At 39.7% G+C, this 25,533-nt stretch overlaps 1 protein-coding gene across 7 annotated transcripts in view; it reads left to right on the top strand.

Moving 5' to 3' along the window:
* Positions 1-25,533, top strand: part of LOC149314859 (homeobox protein Meis2) — a 253,578-nt gene that overhangs the window by 33,822 nt on the left and 194,223 nt on the right. For 3 of the 7 annotated variants that reach the window (XM_089522011.1, XM_089522015.1, XM_089522012.1), the window contains exon 8: positions 22,588-22,689. The exons of the other annotated variants lie outside the window; for them this stretch is intronic. In XM_089522011.1, the coding sequence (XP_089378137.1) occupies positions 22,588-22,689 (102 nt within the window). The remainder of the gene's footprint in view (positions 1-22,587; positions 22,690-25,533) is intronic. 7 annotated transcript variants of the gene reach the window in all.

Below are 25,533 nucleotides of genomic sequence, written 5' to 3' on the forward strand. Positions count from 1 at the left end.
AATTATACATATAAGAGCCAGTGTGCTGTAGTGGTTGGGGCATGAGATTGTGACTATGGGGACTAGAGTTGAAATCTCTGATCAGCCATGGAAACGCACTGAGTGACCTTGGGTGAGTTACACACTCTCAGCCTCAGAGGAATGCAAAGCTTCTCTGAAAAATCTTGCCAAGAAAACCTGGTTTGGGGGTGTGGCGTATAGATGATGCATGCTCCCAAGATGCCAAAACACTGGCTTCAGGCCACCCAGCTGCCCAGATGTGGGCTGGCTTCTGACTGCTCTGACAGTGCGGCATTTACACGCCACATGCTGTCAGAGCTGCTTAAAGCCATTCATGGGCCGTGCCTGCCAAAAAGGAACAGCTCTTTGCCGCTCTTTTTTTGACTGGCTTCAAGGTGGATTGGGGGCATGGCAGTTTCACTAACTGAACAAGCCCAATGCTCTACCTTGGAGAAATGAGGGTCACCACATACATACTGAATCCTTACCCTTCTTGGCTTGTGAAATCAACTAGAGGGGGACTAGGCGAGTGGGTAAAGGGAGTTTTGAATTCTTCACTGCAGCATGGCAAATTTCCATCCTGTCTAAAGCAGGCTTTGGTGAAGCCATTACTGAAAAAGACCTCCCTGAACGCCACCATTCTAGATAACTATTGGCCAGTCTCTAACATGCCATTCTTGATCAAAGTTCTGGAGTGAGTGGTGGCCTCCCAGCTCCAGGGATTTCTGAATGAAACAGGTTATATAGATTCATTTCAATCTGGCTTCAGGCCTGGCTATGGCACAGAGACAGCTTTGGTCACCTTGGTGGATGACCTCCACAGGGAACCAGACAGGGGGAGTGTGTCCCTGTTGGTCCTGGTAGATCTCTCAGTGGCTTTCAATACCATTGACCATAGTATCTTTCTGAGTGTCTTTCTGGAATGGGACATGGGGCACTGCTATGCAGCGGTTCTGTTCTTTTTTGGAGGTGCGGACTCAGAAGGTGATATTGGAGGACTCCTGTTCAACTCCTTGGCCGTTTTTGCCTGTGGGGTCCCTCAGGGTTCTGTTTTGTCCCCCATGTTGTTCAACATTTACATGAAACTGCTGGGAGAGGTCATTAGAGTTTTGGGGCGCGGTGTCATCTGTATATGGATGACACTCAACTCTATCTCTCCTTTCCATCTGACTCCAAGGAAGCCATCTCTGTGCTGAACCAGTGTCTGCTGTCAGTAATGGACTGGATGAGGGCAAACAAAATTGAAGCTTAATCCAGACAAGACAGAAGTGGTCCTGGTCAGTCGTAAGGCAGATCAGGGAAGTTGGGGCTGTGCCTGAACTGGATGGGGTTACACTCCTCCTGAAAGCTCAGGCTCGCAGCTTGGCTGTGCTCCTGGACTCAATCTGAGCCTGGATGGCCACAAGTGCATTTGTGCAATTAAAACTAGTGCACCAGATCTGGATACAGTGACACATGCTTTGGTTACATCCTGTTTGGACTACTGTAATGCACTCTATGTGGGGATGCCTTTGGAAACTGTTATAAAGTTCAGTGGGTCCAAAATGTAGCAGCTAGAATGCTGAATGGAGCCAGTTATAGGGAGTGTATAACTCCTGTATTGAAACAGCTTTACTGGCTACCAGTTCATTTCCAAGCACAATTCAAAGTGCTGGTCATGACCTATAAAGCCCTACATGGCTTAGGTCCTATTTGAGAGACCGTTATCTCCCAATATGGACTACCTACAGCCCTAAGATCCTCAGGAGAAGGTTTTCTCTTGGTCCCACCACCATCCCAGGCTCTCCTAGTGAGGACATAAGACAGCGCCTTCTCAGTGGCTGCTCACACTCTGTGGACCTCCCTTCCATGGGAGGCTAGGCTGGCTCCCCCTCTGCTGGCCTTTCACCAGCAAGCGAAGACATTTTTGTTTAAACAAGCTTTTTAAAATCACGCAGGCCTGGTTTTATTGGGGGTTGGTTTAGATTGTTTTTAACCTTGTATGTTTTAAATTTTGTATGTTGTATTTTTAAAAACTTTTTACTGTTTTAACTGGATTATTTTAATTGTTTTTAAAGTGTTGTTTTAATGTGTGCTGGAGGTTTGGGACAAATGGAGCCAAAGCCAGAGGGGGAATTGGGGGCCATAAGAGAAGCTTTCAGCATCAGCTTTTGACACAGTGTGAAGAGAGACTGGAAAGCTTTGTTATGCAAGTGGCCCTCTGGTTAGTTGGGGTAGTGTTGGGAAAGCCAGGTGTTAAATGTTACACTGTGAGGTTGCGTGAGCATATACATTTTAACTTCACTACAGGATGACATGGGTAGACTGCACTAAATTGACTTCAATACCAAGAATGAAGTTAACTTTATAAATATTTATTGGAAAGCACTAAACTTAATTTTAATGATGTTAGAATTGAATGCAATAAAGACTCTGTCCTGTGCACAGCTATCCTCTATGCCTAGTACATTATCCTATGTGTTGTCAGTATCTTAACTGAGGAAACTCTGTAAAAGTTCAGACTCTGTGACAAATGTGGATCTTTCTCAGTTATAATGTAGTATAATAATTCATAGTTCAGTCCAGTATTCTCAACCTTTGGTTCTCCAGATGTTTGGATTTCAACCTCTAGAAGTCTCATTCAGCATGGTTGATGGTCATGAATTCTGGGTGCAGAAGTCCCAGACACTTCAAGGACCAAAGTTTCAAAACTGGTCTATTATTTTGCATAGGCCAAAAGTCTGACAAACCTGGAGGAAGTCACAGTTTGTGCAATTTAACATAATATGTAACTCTTAATATTACAGGAGCCATCTGCTTCTGAACCTTCCATCCTACTCTACTTCTTAATATTAATTCAGGTGTGCCAACTTATTTAAGCTTCTTGGGGCTTTAATTACTTCAAGTTTCTCCTTAAACTTGTTCTTTAGTATTACACTGATAAACATATATCATATATATAAAGACTCAATGCACATTGATTTTTATTGCAGAATTAAGCTCTAATATTTGTGAGTATGATTTAGAAACATGCACAAACACTTGGTGCTGCTTCACTGTCTTGGATCAAAGCCTGGAAAGTCCCATAAATATAATGAATGAGGTTCATTCAGTTCAGAAGTCCAGTTCATTTCTCTTTGTCCAATATACAGCTTTATGGCCTTCTTCATGGAAGCTATATATGTCCTCATCAGAAGATTATTGAAGTCCATAGCTTACTGACCTGAATCAATTTTGCATCAGTCTCTTGAACTGTTGAAGAATTTAGTTTTATTTTACTCTGTAATTGCTTGTTCTGATTCTTTCTTTCCAGCACTAATAATCCAAAATTACACACACTTTTTAGTGTGCTATTGTGCAATAGCTATGAACTTCAAGTCTCTTAAATGAGGCTATTTGCACTTAACCAGGCTAAAGTGCAGCTATTTCAATAGAAGAAGTGCAAGAATTTAGTGGGTTTTGGTTTATATGGTATGTTGACCTTTTCCTACTTACTTCTTCATTTCATGTTTCTATATCAAAGACTAACGTCTATTTTGCATAAAAGTACTTTGTTCGCAAATCATGTAAAGTTTAATAAATGTAGCTTTTATTGTGTCAGTTCACTGCCTTGAGAAAATTATTAATGCCCCATGACTTCTTTACAATCTAAAGCTACCACCTTTTTCCAATGTCTTTATTGCTTCCTTTTATTTTTATTTCTTAGATTTAAACTGGAATCTGAACTATAGTTTGGTACTCATTAAGGATTTTTTAGTGTATTAATTTGCCATGTTCTAGAGGGCAAATATTTTTCTTCAAAAAGGGGGAAAGACGTGCCATTCAAATGTATGCACTTCAAAACCACCTTCAAAATGCAGCCCTGTATACACTTACCTGCATGTGGTTGCAAAACTGTATTCTTGTGCTTGTGGCATATTCCATAAACCCAATAGAATTTTCTTCCAAGTAAGTATGCATTGGAGCTGAGCTTCCCATCTTCTGCTCTATCTGTGCATGATACATGGTTAGTTTAGGCTGCTCATGAAGATCAAAGTTTAGTATGTCTGTTAATGTTCAAGAACTGTATTGTAGACCAGGTTGAATAATTAGAGTTAGGACACACCTCTAATGTCAGTAAAGACACATAATCAGGCATAACAATGCATTGTTATCCATTCCAATGGTCAGGAGTTCTGAGTGTTGAAGTCTAAAATATCTTGAGGACCAATAGTTGAGAACTGTTGCCTTAGAAAACAGTGTTTATAAATAATCAGTAATACAATTCACAAAGGAAATTATTTAACAATCTTATCTGCAGTGGATACAATAATCCTAATTTGGGACCTGAATAAACTAATTTCAAGACCTCCCATTGTGTTGATATTAGTCATCAGTCAAGTCAAAATAGAGTACATTTAAATCCCATATGATCTCAACAAAAAGAAGTTGAAATGGTGCTCAGTTTTCCTATTAAAAGCAAGGGGCTTCAAAATGGTGACTTTTGTCTTGGCAGTGGTGCTGTTTTTCAAATGAAAATTGGATAATGAATATCAGAAAATATTTTGAGAACTTTGTCAAATGTGAAAGAAAACAATCTGAAAGATAACTGTTTAGTAACTTTACTTACCTATTGTTCTATTCCCATTATTGGCACTAGAACAATCATGATTGGTATCTGAAATATATTGCCACTGTGTTTGTTTTGTGAGATTCACCTCAAGAATGTTGTTTAGAGAAGGAAATTCAGTGTGGTGGATTGTTTTTTGGGGGTTTTTTTTTTTTGGTTTTGTTCTGTTTTGTTTTTGCTAATTTCTTGCCAATACTGTGCATGGTTCTGGCCTAGTTTTCCCACCTTAGGTAAATGGAAAATGATGTAGGTAGACCTCTCATCCCTCTCCTCATGAAAAGAGAATGTTAGTGGTCATGAAGCAGAGATCATGCTTGTAGGCATAGTTGTCTCAAACCCGTGGGGGAGGGGGTCCTAAGTTTAGAAACATGCATTTCTACCTATGTGGGATTCCTTGGGTATGCAGAAACCTCCCTACAGTTTATGCTTGTTTCCAGAGTGACTGGAAACAAGGGCTACCTGAGTTAACTATTAAAGAAAACTATGGGTCAAAGACAATGAAAGAAGATGGCAATGTTTGCCGTAGAGGAAAATGGCTTAGCACACACAGGTGTGTGTGTGTGTGTGTGTGTGTGTGCGTGCACTTTCATGTGATTTCAAGTCACCTGTCAACATATGGTGACCCAATGAATGTCATAGGGTTTTCTTAGGCAAGGGATCCTCAGATGTGGTTTTACCAGTTGCTCCTTCTGAAATATAGCTTACAACACCTGGTATTCAATCACTGCCATGGAAAACAGAATATGTGTATGTGGGAGATTACCAAAAGAAACAGCTATGAACTAGTATGGAAACTGTGTGATATTCTTTATAGAGCCCTGGTGGCGCAGTGCTTAAATGTCTGTACTACAAGCCACAGGGTTGTGAGTTTAATCCCAGGAACTCCAAGGTCCACTCAGCTTTGCATCCTTTTGTAGGTCGCTAAAATGAGTACCCAGCTTTTGGGGGGTAATTAGCTTACACATTGTAAATCCCTTAGGGAGTGTTCGTTCACTGATAAGTGGTATAGAAATGTACTTGCTATTGCTATTGCAACGTTGGAATATTCCACTGCATTCTTTTTGGTGTTCATCAGCCTGTTGTTTCAAAAATAGCAAGGAGCATAAAGGTCCTGTACAATCCACATGTCGCTTGTGTGTGTATGTGTGTGTGTATTTTAGTTATTAATACATTTATTGTTGCAGAAGCATTCTTGTACTAATTTATATGATTATTAAATAAACGTCTCTTCTGGAACTATCACAACCTGATCCAAAACATGTCAAAAGGGGGTGGCCATGAGGATGGCAACATGGCCCTGGGGGCCTATGATACAAATGTTTCTACTATAGTAAATATGTTACACTTTAAATTGTCAAAAGACTTCCTTGTTTATGTTGAAAGCAATGGGGTAGATGTTGGTGTAAAAATGAAAGTAAAAGGCAATGGGCTACAAAGACAGCACTGTCTGAGAGACTATACAGGGGACCCTTGGTTTCTACTGAGCTTTGGTTGCAGGACCCTCCACATCCTTTGGTTCCAGGACCCTCCAAAATCTGTGGCTGCTCAAGTCCCATGAAATACAAGGCCATAGTAAAATGGTGTCCCTTATATAAACTAGCAAAATCAAGGCTTGATAGTTGAATCCATCTGCAGATACAGAGTGCCAGCTGTTTTGAGTACTGGTCCCAATGATATTGCTGGAAAAATGGAAGACTAATGAAAAGAAAACTGAATATCAGGGAAAAATGTGTAGATGTTAAAATATGGTATTTAAAAATCAAATGGTTCTATTGAATATCCACCTTGGGGTGAGGAATGTATTTCCACTCCATTCCCATTCATACTACATACTGCAGTTACTGTTCCTGGATTACTTATGCCTGTCAAAACCTCAGGCCCCATATTGCTTTCATCTCTGCATTTTCTTCAATCAGGCACTTTCTTTTGCAATTTGAATACTATGGCTTTATCATTTCTTCTCTGTGTACTCTTTCCCCCTGAAAATATTATGAGCTTGGTGAATTAAGGGTCACATGATGTCTCTCCCTGTTTCTGGTACAGTGATTGGATTTGCTGAATGCTAGCCAGGATATACAGTGGACCCTTGTGATATGCTGGATTTGGTTCCAAGATCCCCCGTGTTTAACAAAATCCCTGGATGCTCAAGTCCCATTAAATATAATGACATAGCAAAATGGTGGCCCTCATAAAAAATGGAAAATCAAGGTTTGATATTTGAAATTCATACTTTTTTCAAAGCATTAATGCTTGAATCTGTGTATAAAAAAATCCATGTATAAGAAGGGCCAACTGTATAGTAAGATAATATTTTCAGGCATTTCCTCACAAAAGTGATAGCTAACAGTATACTGGGGTGCTTTTTCCTTAAGGAAAATTGTTGGCTAATCAATACTCCCCCCCCCCACACACACAGACACATTTAGTTTTTGGAGTGAGACATTTAGGCGGGTTACATACCGCCATTTGGGATGTCCCCAGGACGTCCCAGTTTAAAAAGGGGGCGTCTCTTCTAGAAGACCCTACTCCTGTTACGGACTCTGTCCGTAACAAATGGCGGCGGCCGTTCCACACGGCCGCCGCCATCTTGACGTAGCGGACGCTGTGCGTCCACACGTCACGTGGTGCTTATGACACCGCGAGGGTGCCATTGGTGCCTCACGGCGTCATAACTGCGACACGAGAAGAAGCTCCATTTTGGAGCTTCTTTTTTGCTCCGCGCGGGAGCCGCGCGGTTTGGTTGTTGCGGCTCCCTCGCGGAGCAAACAGCAGCACTCTGTAACGGACCCAGGTCTTTTCTGTCAGAGAGTTCTGGTGCCACAATAAACCACAATTCCTAGGATTCCCTAGCACTGAGCCAGGGCAGTTAAAGTTGTCTCAAACTGGATTATTTCTGCAGTGTGTTTTGGACCTGTGTTTTCAGAACTGTTTTTTTAGAATAAATGTCATTTTTATACAGCACCTAACTCCCCTTGTGTTTGAAGAAGGCCAATAAACATATGTTATAGGATTGTAGATACTAAATTGCCAAGCTTGGCACCAAATTACCTGCTGGAACTAAAATGCCAGTGCAGAGCATGTGCTTAATTTAACAGTCCATAACCCTGTTTTTAGAACACTGAAATACGCACCCCAAGGAAAGCTTATAAAATGTAGGTCTTTAAAGTTCAGATATTAAGCCAATGAAACTACAGATGGCTTTTAGAATGTTTATGTTCATTGAGTTGTGTTAATCCAATGCCAAAAACATATGAAATATGAAAGGTAAATTTGGGGGGGGGGGGTAAGTACACTTTGGTGCATAGAAGCCTGCAGGAAAAGTAACATTTTCAAAACAAATAAACAAACAAGCATGTCATGTTCTACATTCCATGTTGCATAACAGAACTAAAACTGCAAGCATCCTTTGTAAGAGTTTTTTAGGTGAGCATTTTAAAATATATAATATATACTATACAATATTATATACAATATATAATACAGTCCTCTCCAATTCTATTATATACAACAACAACAATAAGCTTTGTTTTTACCCCACCTCTCTGTCAAAGGACAATCGAGGCAGCTTACAATTAAAAGAATCCATACAAAACCCAATATCCCAGTTCTTTCCTCCCTCCCCTAAAACATGAATTAAACTGAGTAACCATTAAAATAATCAATTAAAATAGACAAAAACGAACAAATAGGGCTATAGCATATTCAGTGGGGTGGTAGATTCAGTTGGTGGCCGGGTTTGCTATTCAGGAACAGCCTGCCAGAAGAGATCCATCTTGACAGCCTTTTTAAAGCTGTTTAGGTTGGTAGCATGATGGGTCTCCTCCAGCAGGCCATTCCATAATCTGGAAGCAGTTGAGGAAAAGGGCCTATGGGTAGTTGCAGTCAACCTGGTCTTTATAGGCTGCAGCAGGTTCCTCCCAGTGGACCTGAGTGTCTGGGGTGGATTGTACGGAAGGAGGTGGACTTGTGGATAGGTTGGACCCAAGCCATATAGGATCTTAAAAGTCATAACCAACACCTTGAACTGTGCCCAGATTAATGGATTAATCAGAATACTTTGAATATATAAATTTATTTTTCATGTATATTTTAGTCATTTTTTCTTATCCCACAACACTAAATGTACTAAGAGAGATCTGTATAATATTAGCAATATGTTTATCCTGGAAAAACGTCTTTTGGGGGCCATAGGATAATGCAACAAGAATTTATTTACAAGCTCCTTTGAAATATATTGTATGGAAGATCTACAACTCCTGTGCATATCAGCTAATAACAAAACAACAATGATATCTTGTGTGTACATGTGATAACTCTTATGATCTGCTTTAATTAGTAAAGAAAGCTTATGGCCCGTTACAGACGGGCACTAAAGTACGGAGTCAGTCCATACTAGGGTTAGGAAGGTGCAGTGCTTCCGCACTCTCCTAACCCTAGTACAGACTGAGTCCGTACAAAATGGTGGTGCCCCATCTACATGGGGGCCGCCATGAGGACGTCACGGCCGCGCCGCCTCTATATGGGGTGGCGGGGACGTGACGTCCTCGCTCCGCGCCAGGGCGCATAGTGCACCCTGAGCACAGAGCAGGAAGGAGCTCCGATACAGAGCTCCTTCCTGGTTTGGTCCGCTGGGCACAGCCTTCAGATGGCTGCGCCCAGTGGACCAAAGGAGAAAGGGGCCCCCCTTTTTCCTCCTTCCCGCCGCCGCGGGGTGTCCTTGGGGCTTGAAGCCCCAGGGACACCCCTTTTCAGGCCGCGGGGAAGGGGCCCTTTGCCGCTTCCCCGCAGCGTGAAAAGCGGCGGATCGGGGCCTCAGCGGCTGCCAGTGTAGCCACTGAAGCTCCGATACTCCGGGGAAAGGGGCGGGTGCAGACCGCCCCAAATGGGCGGTCTGTAACCTGCCTATATAAAATATATGATAGAAAAAAGTCAACTTTGTCTAGTGTTACCAGAACTCAGACATAGTACAGTAAGGGATAACTTGACCTCAACTATGGTAGATTAGTGAGGTTTTATATATGATGATCTGGCTGAACAGCCTCCATGGGGGGATGGTGTTGTTGTTGTGTTGTTGTTAGTTTGGCACTCAAGGTGTTTTGCCTTAAGACAGTCTCAGGGCCTAAACAGACACTTTGAAGGTATGCTGTTTAAATGACACATGCGTCTTAAGAAGCCAGATGCTGCGCTAAAGCTGCGCTCCAGTCCTTAGGACTGGAGTGTGGCTTTGGCATGGCTTACGGACTCTTAGGACGCATGTGTCATTTAAACAGCACACTTCCAAAGTGGTCTAAAGCAGCTTTATTTTGGTCTGTCTGTTCGGGCCCATAGTTAAAAATTTGCAACATATCAAAGTAAAAAAGAAATCAAGCTATCAGGAAATTAAACTAATTAAAGATACAAACAATTTAACAACAACAACAGATAAAAGTTCAGAACAGTATACAAGGTCTGTTTCCCCTAAAAACATTAATTTTCAAAATCCTTCCAGCATAAAAAGGCCTTCACCTTCCTGTAGAAAGAAAGTGCCAGTCTAATCTTTCTGGGAAGGGAGTTCCAGAGTCTGGGAGCAGAGCAGCCATGAAGGCCCTATACCATGTTCCCACCATGTTCACCTGCAAGGATTTGGGGGGGGGGGGCAGATATAATGGTATCCCCAGAAGATCTCAAAATGGAAGGACGTTTGAACTGAACAATACATTCCTTCAAATAACCTGGACTTGAGCCATATAGAGCTTTTTACAGGTCATAACCCTACATGGGCCGGGGGGACCTTGAAATGGTGGTACATGCCCTGGTAACCTCTCGGCTGGATTTCTGTAATGCGCTCTACATGGGGCAACCCTTGTACTAAACCCGGAAGCTTCAATTAATACAGAATATGGCAGCTAGGTTGGTCACTGGATGCTCCAGGACAAGCCATATAACACCTATCTTGCAAGATCTACATTGGCTGCCCATTCGCTTCTGGGCGCAATATAAGGTGTTGGTTATTACCTATAAAGCCCTAAATGGCTTGGGTCCAGGGTACTTGGAGGACCGCCTCTCCCCATATAATCCGCACCGCACTCTCAGATCTGTCGGGAAGCATTTGTTGAGGGTTCCTAAGTCGAAATATACTTATTCTGCACAAAGGGCGTTTTCCATCTCGGCCCCGCAGCTTTGGAACTCTCTTCCCGACGAGCTCCGCTCCGTCACCTCCCTTGATCTTTTTAGGAAGGAATTAAAGACCTTTCTCTTCCAACAAGCTTTCCCCCATGTGCCCTGATTACATGCTGTTCTCCCCTGATACGCAATGGTACTATCTAGCTAGTTTGTCTTTTTTGGTTTTAAAACTTGTTGTAGATTTTATAGTGTTTTAAAGTATTGGGTTATTTTTATGATGTTTTTATACTGTATGTTTTTATATTGCATATTGTGTTACATTTTTTTCCTTGCTGTACCCCGCTTTGATATATTTTTGGAAAAGCGGGTTATAAATAAAATTTATTATTATTATATTATTATGAAGAGTAGCTTGAATTATGCCTGGAATGGGACCAGCAGCCAGGGCAACTGTTCTTACAAGGGAGTTGCATGCGAAAACTCCACTGCTGCTTGGAAAGGTTAAAGTACATCAATAAAATAAAAACAGAAGAATTAGATTGGTATTTTGCACATAGGCTCTAACACATACAGTACAACATAGAAAGCCAGTGTGGTGTAGTGGTTTGAGTGTTGGACTATGACTCTGGAGACCAGATTTCGAATCTGCACTGAGCTATGTAAACCCACTGAGTGGCCTTGGGCAAATCACACTCTTTCATCCTCAGAGGATGGCAATGGGAAACCCCCTCTGAAGACACTGCCCAAGAAAAACCTGTGACAGTTTTTCCTTAGGGTCACCATAAGTCAGAAACATTTGGCAGCATACAACAACAGACAACAACAGTACTAAAGATTAAAAAGTGCCAAATTTTAATTGAATAAATTAAAAATAGATTTACCTCTTCTAAGGCTAGACTGGAACTTTAATTAAATATTGGGCACTGGGAGAGATAAGGAAAGTGATTAATTTAAGAATGCATTGCTTTCAGTTTCCATTTTTAATAATAATAATAATAATAATATAGAGTGAATACCAAGCTATTTTACTAACAGATTCCCCGGCCAGAACATATTTGTAACAAGACCTGTGGGGTGGGGATGGGAGACTGTAAATATTATATCTGCATAATAACATTTGGGAGACTTTTACTACTGTCACTATTCTGTGACAATATTCTATTCAAAGTCTGTGTGAGGCCAAGACGAGAGGTGTGTTTGCCTGGTTTGTGTTGCCTGGTATGTGTTGCCAGGTTTGTGTTGCCATGTTTTTCTATGTTAGTGTATGTTCAGCCATGAGATCAGCTGTGAGGGGTTAGATCAGGCTACTCCTTCTCTCTTCTCACCCCCCGCCACCTGAGTATTGCATTTCTTTTTACTCTTCCAATCATCTCCTCACTCATTCCCTCACTCACTTGTGCAGAGATCTTATGCACTCCCTCTCCTCTGATCCTTCCACGCCTACATTGCAGATCTTCACATGAGTGAGCAAGTGAATGGTAGGGGGAGGATTAGAAGAGAGAAGAGTAAAAATAGTGAAAACAAATGCAGCACTCAGGTGGGAGGTAGGAAAAGGTTGGGTGCAGCCTGATGTAACCCTTCACTGCTGTTTTCATGATCAAACATTTTTATGTCTAGAAGATAAATACAATATTTTTTCTTTCTTTGTCTTGTGCATGTGTCTCTGTGTTTGTGTATGTGTGTGTACATATTTAAAATTCCCTTCATCACTCACTTGGACAGCAAAGGGGGGAAGGGGACTGCATGGGGATGCAACCAATCAGAGTGGATTCAATTGAGTGACAGGCAAACAATAAGGGCTATTGGCTGATAGGGTGTTACATGCCAGGAAAACATCTGCGCCGGTGTTATGGTCATGCCAATGTTGCCTTGCTGTGTCGGTGAGTGTGTCGCTGTGATGGGGTCACTGTGGAGCCACTGCGAGCCAGAAAAATATAAGGTGAAACATATATTTTTGTCAGTGTAGATACACCCGAGTGTCTGCTGTAGTCATCTGTGAAGATGACTTTTGACTTATGAAAGAATGCTCTGAAGGTAGAGGAATGTAGCTGTGAGTTGTCTCCTACAAATTACTAGATTCAATCCAGTAAAATCATCCCATGGATCCTTCTGTCATTGACAGGTATTTGATCCTGTAGTTTTTCCACCAATTACTACTACATACTTCTTTTTTTTATGTGCAAAAGATTGTTTAATCCCATAGCTTGATCTCCTGTACCAGTGCATAGGTATCACATACTGAGGTGTCAACCGGTTTTTCATATTCATAGAATCATAGAATCATAGAGTTGGAAGAGACCCCAAGGGCCATCCAGTTCTTTTTGCTGGATATGTTGGGAAACGAACTATTGCTTTTAAAATCACTTCACAGTACTAATCTTCTTGGAAAAAAGAAAATAATAATAATTGCATGCCCTCCAATCCTGCCCCCCCCCCCAATAAAGGTGGAGTGGGAGTTCTTGTTCACTAGTATTTTATAGGCAACCTCTTGCTGCTTGTTGGACAACAGGTATGAATTACCTTTTTGTTGTTATTGGCATTTTGATTACTGTTTGTAAGCCCTTGTTACTTTAATCTTGCTCTAGAAACCTGTAACCTCTGAAAAAGAAAGCTATAGCTACTCCATTCTGAAAGATGGGCCAGTCTTGAAGAAAACAGGTTGCGTTTTCTTTTTCAACTTTAGTTCCACAATATGTCTGCAAGCTTCAGTACTTATTTCTCAGCTAGTTGGGTCCCAGGAGGCCTTATTGAGTGCTGCATTGCTCAGGGAGCTGTAGCTGTATAAAATGGGGGGAAATGTAGTTTGTATGAATTGTTCTTTACCTTGGTTTGGGTTCAGAATGGCAGCTGCACTCCGACTTTGTGTGTGACAGCACAAAGGACAGCAAAAGTGAAAAGCAAGTCAGCAAGTAGAGAGACAAAAGCAACCATCAGCTAATACAGCTCCACATGGCCTGACTAATTTATGAGAAAAAACTGTTCTGTTCATTGGATCAGCACTCTGAGGAGGCAGGTGGAATTGTAGGAAGTTTTCATTGACTCTCTTGAGCAACTAAGGAAGCCACTAGAGATTCTTCTCAGTTTGAACTTTATCAGGGTCTACGCTTAATCAATAAGGTATTGGAAAAAGAATTAATTACTAAAGCAGAATAAAACAGCTGCATTTTAAACTAAGGATCTATCAATTCAGTAATCTTCCAGTTACAGGCTAGGTGCCGTGAGGATCATTTTGACTTCATGTAATGAGGAACTGAGGGAGTTTCCTCATGAACAGGCTGGGAATTCACATTAGCCTATTTCAGCTATTTGTCATCAGTACAACTCATTTTCCTGCTTCTGAATTATAGTTTGTGTTTGATATACTGTCGAACCCATAGAATTCCCATATTCATAGGACTGAAATGCATTAATGTGGAAATCATTATCACCATGAGAAAAAGTCTTAACCTTCTTCAGCCTCTTTATTCTAAAGCCTGTGGCCTGAGTGGTTTCATGCCGGACATACCTCTATTGTGTTCATTGTGAGGGTCAGAGACCTGCCTGTTGAAGAAGCAGTAATTTGAACACAGCCTGTAAATGTTTCATCTATAATTTCCATAATGGTGAATTTCAAGGAGGGCTGAGAAGGGTTATGGGAGATGAATTAGGTTTTTAGTGAGCTCATTAGGAAGCCAAACAGAGTTTAGACAGCAAGGCAGTGAGTGCGGCTGTAATCAGTTCTGCTCGCTTTGTTCCCTGCCTCCGGGACATTTTTTCAAAAACTTCATGGCAGGGGATGATGAGAATATAGTGAGCAGAGGCTGCAATCTGATGGTTGACTTGTTGACTTGTAAACCTCTTAATTCATTTTTTGTTCAATTTAATCTTTTCTTTCTTAAGGAAAATTAGTTGAATGTTAGCCCTCTTTGCACTATTCACCTTTTAAATTATGCTCATTTTGAAGAGCTTGTTATGCCTGAATAAACATGAAATGACTTGGCATTTTCCCATAAGAGGCACACCCATTTTAACACCATGTATTTACCATTACTGGAAATGTCTCATTAACTTCCGAAAATCTGTGAGCATGATATTTTTGGGCTACTGTAACACACCTCTTGGCAGTCACAGAAGGCAGTTTGGTTAATGCCTCATAATATCCATTTTTATTCTCAACATGAAGAAAGGCTCTCTATAGAAAATTGATGCAGTTTGCTCAGCTAATTTTCATGCTCATTCCAATTAATTTAACATGACCCAGATTTTCTTCCTCGGGCTCATCCTGACTAATTAGTAAGGCAACACCTAGAACAAGTTCTGTTTAATAACATTGAGGAACACTAGTTGTGAGTGATTTTGATGCTAATAAAGATATTCACTGGTGGGACAGATATTTGATGTCAATTATGGTATGTAATTTAGAAGTCCCAATGTGCTACAGAGAGTATAGGAAGGCTAACAAATCACTATGGGAAGATAATAGTGTTTTTAAGTCTTCCACAGCACCTAACTACCCTGTGGGACCAATTAGGGCATGATATTCCCCCCCTTTATTCCTTTTCTCTTTTTTTGGTACAACTAGTAGGATTTACAACTAATTCTACAGTAATGAATGGGGAGGTGCTGTTTAGGAGTTACAATCTATGAACCATCAAAAATAGGCCCAAGTGTAATATCACATAAAGGGAACATTATCAAGGCTACAGAAATCACTATGGCTTAAATGAAAGTGATAGTTCCCACCTTTCCATAATTCAGGCTTCATTTTGTGTGTGTCATTTACATTAATCAATGTCTATGAGTAGCAAAATAGGTGTGGGTGTTTTTTAAATATTTTTAAGATATTTAAATTATAAATATATGACTGATGTTTCATATATTGCAAAAATGATCCAATAATCAGCCCATTTGTCCCAGCCAATCTTATTTTGGGTATGAAGCTAGATAAAAACTTATTGAGATCATATATCTATTCTGACTAATGTCAGAGCACTTGATTATTTGTTGTGTCACCTTTTGTAACATCCACTATAGATTTATTTTTAGCCATATTTTAATGCCATTAAAAATGAAAAAAAGGGAAATCAGGATTCAGATTAATTCTACTGCTTCATCACTGGTAATTAACCATACCAATAAAGACTGGATGATCATGGCTGCTTTTGAACATTAGGAACAGTGAAGAGCAACATGTAGCTACAGTGGATCCTTGTTATACGCTGGGGTTTGGTTCCAAGATCCCCCGTGTATAACAAAATCCGTGTATGCTTAAGTCCCATTAAGTATAATGACATAGCAAAATGGTGTCCCTAATAAAAAATGGAACATCAAGGTAAATTTATACTTTTTTGGAACATTTTCAAACCGTGTATGCTTAAATCCGTGTATAAAAAATCCGTGTATAAGAAGGGCCGACTGTACAGTTTAAAATAAAGCTTTAATCCTGGCCTGAATGTACTTTGTCTGGATTTCTTTGCTCCCCAGCAGTGGAATCAGGATTCTTTCTTCACCCACTTCCTTGTGTAGCACTCCATGATACTGAAAACCTTCACTCATGAGTTTGCTAACCATTTGGAACAGATTTTTACGGAACCTGCAGGGATGCAGAAAGAAGGGGGGAACCATTCTTCTCCTCCTGAGCTCACTAACTGATATGTTAGGATTCAGTGGATGCATACAGTTAGATCCTGACTATTCATGTATAGGTGGGGGAACTGGTGCTTGATGTTTGGGGGGGAGAGGAGGAGGGGCTATGGGTCTATCAGTAGAAACACCTGAAGAATTTCCCATTTATAACTTTGAAGTTGATATTAAATATGTATAATATCCATAAATAAGCAACTAACTGGAATTCAAAACTTTGGACTTTTTGAAAGTCCATGGTCAAGGAGAGAACCTATTGTTTTTTGTGGGTTTTTCGGGCTATGTGGCCATGTTCTAGAAGATTTTCTTCCTCTTCTAGAACATGGCCACATAGTTCGAAAAACCCACAAAAAACTATGGATGCCGACTATGAAAGCCTTTGACCTCACAAGGAGAGAACACGATCGGGAATACAGTAGAGGGTGTAGCTAATTTAGCCAGTAAAACCCACAACAATCCACAGTACCAGTGTGTAACCTATGCGGAAGAGGAATGTACAATTGGTACACTGATATCTTCTTCACTGACTCTCATAGCAAAAAATGTGACTAGTGTTAGTCATTTTATTGGATAGTGATTTTGCCAGCAAAAACCCTTGAAGATTAGGCAATTCAGTACCATCCATCTTTACTCCAAAAAGAGCTCTAAAGGTTTAAATGGAACTCATCCCCAAAGAAGTATGCATAGCATTCTGTTTGGTTAGATTCTTCTTCTTGCTTTCATAACTAAAATCTGCTCAGAGTAGCTTGTATAAAACATCGCAAAGTAATTTTGAAGACATCCAGAGAAGGTGACCTCACCACCTCTGTAGGCAATTCGTTCCATTGATGAACTGCTCTCACTGCCAAGAAGTTCCTTCAAATGTTTAATCAAAATCTGCCCTTCTGTAACCTAGTTCCACTCTCTGAGGCAGCAGACAGAAGCCTGCACCCTTCTCTTTGTGGCAGCCCTTGAGATATTAAAAGAATGCAATCATGTCACCCCTCAGTCTTCTCTTCATCATGTTGAACATGCCCAGCTCCTTCAACCTTTCATTATATATTTTGTTCTTCATATCTCTTATCATCCTCATTCCCCTTGTTTGAACCCACTCCAACTTGAACACAGTACTCCAGATGAGGCTGGATCAGTGCAGAATATAGTGGGGCTATTACTCCTTTTTTTTACTTGAAAACTATGTTTATGCAAGCTAAGGTAATTTTTGCATTACACTGCTCATTTCCAGCTTATGATCAACAATGATCCCCAAGTCTTTTTCACATATAGTACTGCTGAGCCATGTATCCCCCATCGAATAACTGTGCAATGTGTTCCCTTCCCTGGTGGGACACAGAGGAGCGCCCTTAGAGAAGATCTCAGCTGTCAAACAGGCATGTATAGCAGGTTCCAAGTCATTTAGGGGTTTGAAGGGCATCAACAGTATCTGGAATGCGGTATGGAATCATCTTGGCAGCCAATGCAATTCCTTTAAAACTGGTTTAATAAGGTTTCTGTATGCATTTCTGGCCATTAATCTAGTAGCTGTATTTGTACTAGCTGTAGCCTCCAAGTTGTCTTCAAGGGCTGCCATACATAGAGTATGTTGCCAAATTCTAGTTAGGAAGTTACCAATGCATGACGTAATGTGGCTAAGTTGGTAACTCTATCTGTATAAATGAAATGGTCAACATATGTGTACTGGGCCACTCTGGTTAAAAAGCAAACACTTTGAATCAAGAGAATAAATGATCCCTACATTTGGTTAAAATCAGAAGGTCATCTGTGTTATTATCCAGAGGACTGTGGGCTTTTTTCTTTCTCTTTAATGCTTTTGTTTCTAACATATTAGTAAATTACTCATTCTCAGAAATAGATATAACCCATGTGTTTTGCATTAGACAATATTAAATTTGCATTTTATAATACATTGTAAAGTAACTGTTTGAAACACAGGTGTGGTAAACTCAGATGGATATTTTTTCTGTGATTGAATGTGCACATTTTCCAGGCACATTTCAGATATGCCTGTAGTCTATATACTAGTGTCATTCCTGTTAAATAAAGGATATTTGTTGTAGTAACATTAGGTCAAAATTGTTCCTTCAGAGTGTACATTTTTTCCAGATACTGCTTTTACAGCTGGGGGGGGGGGGGGGAGATAAGGAAACTGTGATTGATCTTGCAGTTTCAAAGTGGAACTGATCACTTTTGTAGTAATTTTTGGATGGTGTCAGACATGAAACTCTCTTCCATTGGATCAGCACTGAAATGGTGCAGTCAGCTGATTCTTAATTTCTGTCTTCTCTGGCATGCATCCACTACTTTTATCTCCTCTGGCCCTGTCTGCAGCGCCTGCTCCTGGAGTAGCCTGAAGTACTTTGGCCCCTGAGCTGCTCTGACATGCCCCCATTACCTGGGCAGCCTCATTGCAACACTGGGCAGCTGTTTACACTCAAGTCCCACTGTGTTGTCTGGTACAGCTGCCACCATAGCAATTTGCTGGATGTGAGATCAGAACGCGGCACTAGCATTGATCAGATGGCTGGTGTGTTGCTGTATCCTCAGAGCAAGCAACTTGCTGCAACAGCAACTGCCACACCAGGCTGCACAGTAGGACACCTTGTGAACAGCCATCCATCATTGCAACAGAGGGCTCCAGATATACTGGGACAGTCTGGAGCAAAGTGTAATTAATAACAATAGCATTTAGCAATAACATTTACATTTCTATACTGCTTCACAGTGAACTAAGTATTCCCTATGCAATTCACAATGTGTAAGCCAATTGCCCCCAACAAGCTGGGTACTCATTTTACTGACCTATAAAAGAATGGAGGACTGAGTCAACTTGGAGCCCTCTGGGATCAAACTCACAACACTGTGGCTGCAGTACTAGCATTTAACCAGTCTGCCACCAGGGCTCAGTCTGTTAATCTGTTATTAAGGGGGGGGGGGTATATCCTAGGTTTGGTGCTAAACATCATCCAGACTATTCACACCAGAACCAAAGTTTGAATTATATGTTGGTTGGACTCCCCAAGAAGAACGGGGAAGGATGTTTTATTTGACCTGTGAAGATAGGAGCTCTGTGATAAGGTAGAATGACTCCCTTGCCTAGAATATCATTAACTGGAAATTTGCTATATCAGTACATTCAGTTAAGAATGTTACTTACTTGGTGCAGTTCAGTTCTGATCTGAGTAAAAGTAAAGCTTTGTGAAATCCATGAAATAGTTTTCTGAGGAATAAATAAGCAAATATTTCCCTACACTTACATTTAAATATAAAAAGTGCCCTATTCAGTAGACTGAAGCACAATTTTAAAATATTTAATTACTGTAATTTCATTAAGACGTTAATACTACAGTCCTGTTTTATCTTAATGGAGCCAAGTCCAGTTAAGCTCAGTACAGCTTCATAGGAGATATGTAGGGTCATGTTATAAAAACACAACATGTTTTTGTTGGTGTTTTAAATGTATTGTACTACTGGTTTATTAAAGGAACTTTAAAACAGACATTAAAATTCTATTTTTTCTAAATATGGCGGCCCATACCAACAGTGGTGTCACTAAGGTTGGTGTCACTCAGTGCAGTAACTCATGGTGTAACCCTCACATGGACCTCCTCCCATACCATAAAGCATACAAAATTCTTAGTAATGGTTTTTATACTAATGTTACTTGTAAATCGTAATTCCTGTATATCACTGAAAACAGTGGTAACAGCTGTGACATAAACAACTAGCAAAATTACAATTATACCTTTAAATTACCATATCAAATACACAGACTAATTGTATTTGCATGTACATAGTTGCATATTGTTAAAGTAAGATTAAATTTAATTTAAAAACCCCAAACATCTTGGAACTTTCCTTTCACTTCTCAAAGAGCCTCACCCCATCTCTTCAGCATTTTAAAGTGATGCAGGCAAATGCCAAAGCCTGATTATGCCAAAAGGCAGATGTTTTTGGAGCAGTGGTGTCACCCTTATGTTAGGATCCCACTCCCTCACCCCCAGTAATGCCCCTCCATACCATTAGGCAAAGAAAAGCAGATGCCTTGGGCAGCTCTTTGGGGTGTCATAAAAGTGCAGTACTTTAGTACTGCATTTTTACTAATGGGATCGGAGAAGAGGTTCCTTGTGGGATGTTCAGGTGCAGGAGTCAAAATACCTTGGCTGGCCAAAGGCATTATGCATCTTGAATTGGGCTGGGTTTGTCGGTGGGTGAGTGAGTGAGTGCTGCTCTTCCTCAGGCAGCAAAATGTCTTAAAACTGGCTGAATTCTCAACATATATTTACTCTTATATTTGATTTAGTTGTCCCAGGAGAGCAAGTGCAGTGGACAAGGAACAATTGTTGATGGAGCATCTGTATGTACTTCAAGGCCTAAATCTAGTTTCTAATCCCACATGGAGTAGGCCTATTGAATATAATGGTACATTGAAACTTACATAAATAAATTCAATGGGTCTACTCTACTTGGGGCAAGCAACTGGGTTTAGGTTTTGATGTTTAAAGCAGAAATCCAGCACATAGGGAGACATGTTTAAACATACTGATTTCAATTTACGTAAGAACATAAATTGTGTGTTATGATTTAAAAGGTAGTTGTTTTAGTTTTAGACAATGGATAGAGAAAAAGGAAAATACGTATTCATAATATATTCTCCCCATAATAGATTAATTATACATAACCTACTTGGTTTCCATTAAACTAAACATGTCATCTGATTCAAAGCAGGACAAACACGTCAATTATCTCTGTTTCTGTTTTTTTCTCAAATATAACCAAGGGCCAAACTAGAAGATGTACAGGAAAATCCACTGGCTCTCTTATTTTTTTTATCTTTTTAAAGGGGAGCTTGTGTGTGTAAAAGAAGTTAATCAGACTAGGGCCCCACATTTGTAAAGATGGATAGTGTTGTTTTACCTAATAAAAATTACCTAATGCTGTTAATACAATAAGATTATTCCAAGTTTTTGTTTGTGTTCTGCAAGAAAACATACAGTTTTGAACTAAAACAAAACAAGAACTCCAACATAGTAGATATCTTACCAGAGTGTCTAGCTTGGTCAGCAAAGAACTAGGTATATAGCACAGGCTGAGTATTCCTTATCTGCAGTGCTTGGCACCAGAAGTGTTTTGGATTTTTTTGGATTATAGATTACCGTATATACTCGACTATAAATCAACCTCATGTATAAGTCAAGTTTTGGGGCCAAAATTATGGATTTTGCTATGACCCGGGGATAAGTTGAGGGTAAAATTTAGGGGCACCTAGCAAAGGATTTAAAGGATCAAGCAAAACAAAACAATGTCAAAGAACTTATAAAATTTCAGCAGACATAACTTTTTGTGCTTACTCTTAAGACTGGATGGATGAGAGAGGAGAGGGGGTCGGTGCTTCACATACTATACTCTTGCTTTTCACCAGGAGATGATTCTTTCTTTTAAATAAGAGTTAAGATACAGTACTTACACTGAGCCCTAGATAAGTCGAATCAGGTTTTTGTGGTCCATTTTTTGATCTAAATTTCTAGACTTATACATGAATATATACAGTACCTGTATTTTTTTTTAAAAAAACATTGTACATAATGAAATGTTTTGGAGAAGAGATCCAAGTCTAAAAATTAATTCATTTATGTTTCTTATACACGTAGTCCCTAGATAATTTTATACAATATTTTTTAATAATTGTGTACATGAAACAAAGTTTGTGTACACTGAACAATAAAAAAAAGGTATTACTATTTGAGCTACCCATGAAAAAGTTTGGGATTTTGGAGCATTCCAGATTTTGGACTTTTCGATAAGGGATACTCAACCTATAGTACATTATGCCAAGAAAATTATTATTTAGTAACTCTACGCTTTATGATTTATATACATCAGTAACAACATCATTGCTAAAGCATACCACTCCCCCCCCCCTCCCTTTTCCAGCACATGTTAGTAATTTATATTTTACTGATACTGGCTATTTTAGTCTGTGACTATATCTGGGTTTAATGGTTGTATATATGCAGTTACTAGCAGTGTCAAGTACTGGTGTTTTTATAAATAAAGATGAACTTATCATGTAACAACAGCTCAAATGTTTAAATTATGTTTTAAAAAGTGGTTAATCTCTTGTCTTCCATTGGCATCAGCAGCTTTTGATTATCATTGTATTTCCTAAATCAGAACAATACAATTCATTTTTAAAGTTAAAAGGTTTAAGTTAAGCCTGCAAAAACAAAAAAGTATCAGTGTTCGAACTTAACCCTTCACATTCTGGCATTTTCCAGACTGCCAGCCAAATGAACACTTTAGGAGGAGGTGTATAAATATGTCTGCAGCCACCAGAGAGTTAATCCACCCCATTGTGCATAGGTGTTGGAGCTCTTATGGTATGTAAGATCATACACAATTCAGAGTTATTTTGTATTCTCCTTTAATATATACGTTTTCCTAATAAGCAACATTTGTAAACATAGTTATCTTATTAGAATGATCACATATGCATATATAGGGGGCTAAATTGAAAGGAGTTTGGGACAAATACCTCTCAAATTCAACATTCAGAGTGGGAGATTAACATCTCCCCAGTTCATCACAATCTGTGTCACACTCATATTCTTGGTTCCAGAAATAATTTATAGAGTACAGAATTACAAAGTTCAATAGTAAAATGATTTTGGCCAGGCTGGCCCCTATAAATGGGGCAACAAAGAGTTTGGTGGCAGGAAGGACTCCCTTGGTCAGACTGGGACAGAATTAAAATGAAAGCTGTAGCTGAATTGCTTCCAGAGCAGAGTTTCAAGTGGTGCAGAGGATGGGATGGAAACGAGAGGGGAGCATTCTGTTGTAGGTCTTTGAGTAAGTGTTGTCAAGGAAATCGCCTCTAGTGATGGGGTCCTACCATCAGCTGGAGGACACACTTTGATCCTGGCTGTGGTACTTATCTGAAAAAAGCTATACAGGATCCTTCATTATAAATATTACAGGGGAGCTGGTAGTGCAACATCTTATAGTGTACTTCTGTTAATATGGTACTTCTACAACCTTTGGAATTAGGGTCTAGTTGATGTTATTCCTCCTCTTGTGACTTTATGGTATATTACCTTATTTCAGAATTACTAAGAACAAACAGTTTTATTTCAGTTATGAATTATTGCATACAGACAAACTACTTTCCGGATGGTTAGATTAGTGGCTAGATCTCATAATTTCAGAGAACACACACACACACATTCCTTAGAACCTTAGATTTTACAATTTAACAAGTTTCTGGATCATCACATATCCAGGCTATCAAAGTGCAGTAATATGAACACTGTGGATTGTTAAAATTTGTTGTATTAATTAAAGAAATTACAATATCCACAAACAATATTACAAAGCATAAAGTTCATTTAGAGAGAGATAAATACTTATCCTTAATTTCAAGCATAATCATTTTTTTTCTAAAAATGGCTCCAAGTGCTCTTACAAGCCATTTTTAGGTGGTTAAAATTTTATATGTATATAATAAAACCTTATAATTTCTAGGGTTCTAACGAGACTATTAATAAACCACTAGCAATACCATTGTAGTAGGTAGCATTATAACAAAGATGACTGTTATATAAAAAGGTAATACTATTTAACTTCATGTTTAACAGTGCTTTCTGTTGTAAACTATTCTTCATTAAAATATTCCATTATTTGATTCTCTAGCACTTGTAGGAAAAATGTTTAAAAGCTTTCCTATTATCTCTTTTTGAAAAATTCTCTTCTTGAAAAATGTTCTTGAAAAAATGATTTGTTTACCTACTGAGTATGAAATAAGCATGTTTTATTTATAGCTATACAAATGAGAATAGTAGAAATTAGCCATTTATATACATATATAAAAAAACACAGATCCACAGCATTGTATGGGAGCAGCAACTCAAATCCTCAAATACCAACAATGTATGCAGAAGCACTAAACATGAAATAACTGGTTACTAGGATGGCATTATTATGGTCCTACTGCATTGTTATTCTTTATTTGAAAAATACATAATTCCTTTTAAGTAGATTGGATCTAATGACAAACCAAAAAGCTGTTCATAACTGAGAAGCAGTAGGATGGCAGTACCATTCTCTCATTGCTCAGGTGTGGAAAGGTTCAGCATGTCTTAGATTAATTGCTGCGGAGGGAAGTCACCAATGAAAACCAAAACACAGGATTGGAGGAAAGGCCACAACTTTATTCATCCAAACAGAATAGGGGCAGGGTTGGCCCCAAAGCATAAGGCCCATATCTGACATCAATCAACCACTGGTTGGTTGATGAACCGAATTGCTTGTTCACTGCCAAGCTTTGGGATGATATAGGGGCAACAAAAACACCCTCTCAAGACATGCAACCGGTCAGTTGCATGTTTGCAGTTGAGCCCCTAGTCACCAGGAGATGTTGAATTGATGTGGCCCCTGAAATGGCCATACCACATGCCCTCAGCACTCCCAGGTCCTGAAGGACTCCTGATCCAGTGCTATGAAGCCCTGAAAACCACCCACCAGATCCAGGACCTATGCAACCATCCCCATAAAGTTGTGACAATACAGCACCCTGTATTGGAGAGAGGGTGGGAGAGCAAGCAAGAATGGCGCCTAGGCAGGATGCTACATGGCCTTATATAGGCCTAACTACCAATCAGGGGCTGGGAAAAGGAGGAGGTGCTGCCTACCTGAACCGGGAGACCATGGCAACCAATCCTCCAAAATGGCCAATGGCAGGCCAACTGGGCCCAGGCAAGGCATGCTGGGAGCCCAAGCAGGCCTACCAGGCCCCAGCAGAAGCGGCTCTCCCCCGGCAGCAACCAGGCTGGCCCAAGTAAGTTGGGGCGGTCCCATTTCTTCTTAAAAGGATCTTTCCAAACTCTATTTAAAACGTGAGAGGACATCATTGATTCCTGTAGCACTTCAGAACTTGTATAGATGCAACAGAATATTTTTACTTTACAAAACAAAATCTGACTTCTGTATTATATGACAAATTGCTTTTGAAAGTGTCCTGAGTTTTACAATGTGTACACCTACTTCAGTCAAAGCTCAGCTTTTAAAACTGCTTGTAAGATATGAACTAGCAGTAGAATGGCATACACATTTTATATTATTATTATTATTATTATTATTATTATTATTAATATCCTGCCCTTTCCCCAAAACTGGGAGTCAGAGGGGCTTACAAGATTAAAACAGTACAATTAAAATAGAAAAGTGTT

Source organism: Sceloporus occidentalis, unplaced genomic scaffold, assembly GCF_023333645.1.
Source record: "Sceloporus occidentalis isolate IW3139 unplaced genomic scaffold, rSceOcc1.0.p SCAF_4, whole genome shotgun sequence".
NCBI classification, from domain to species: Eukaryota; Metazoa; Chordata; class Lepidosauria; order Squamata; family Phrynosomatidae; genus Sceloporus; species Sceloporus occidentalis.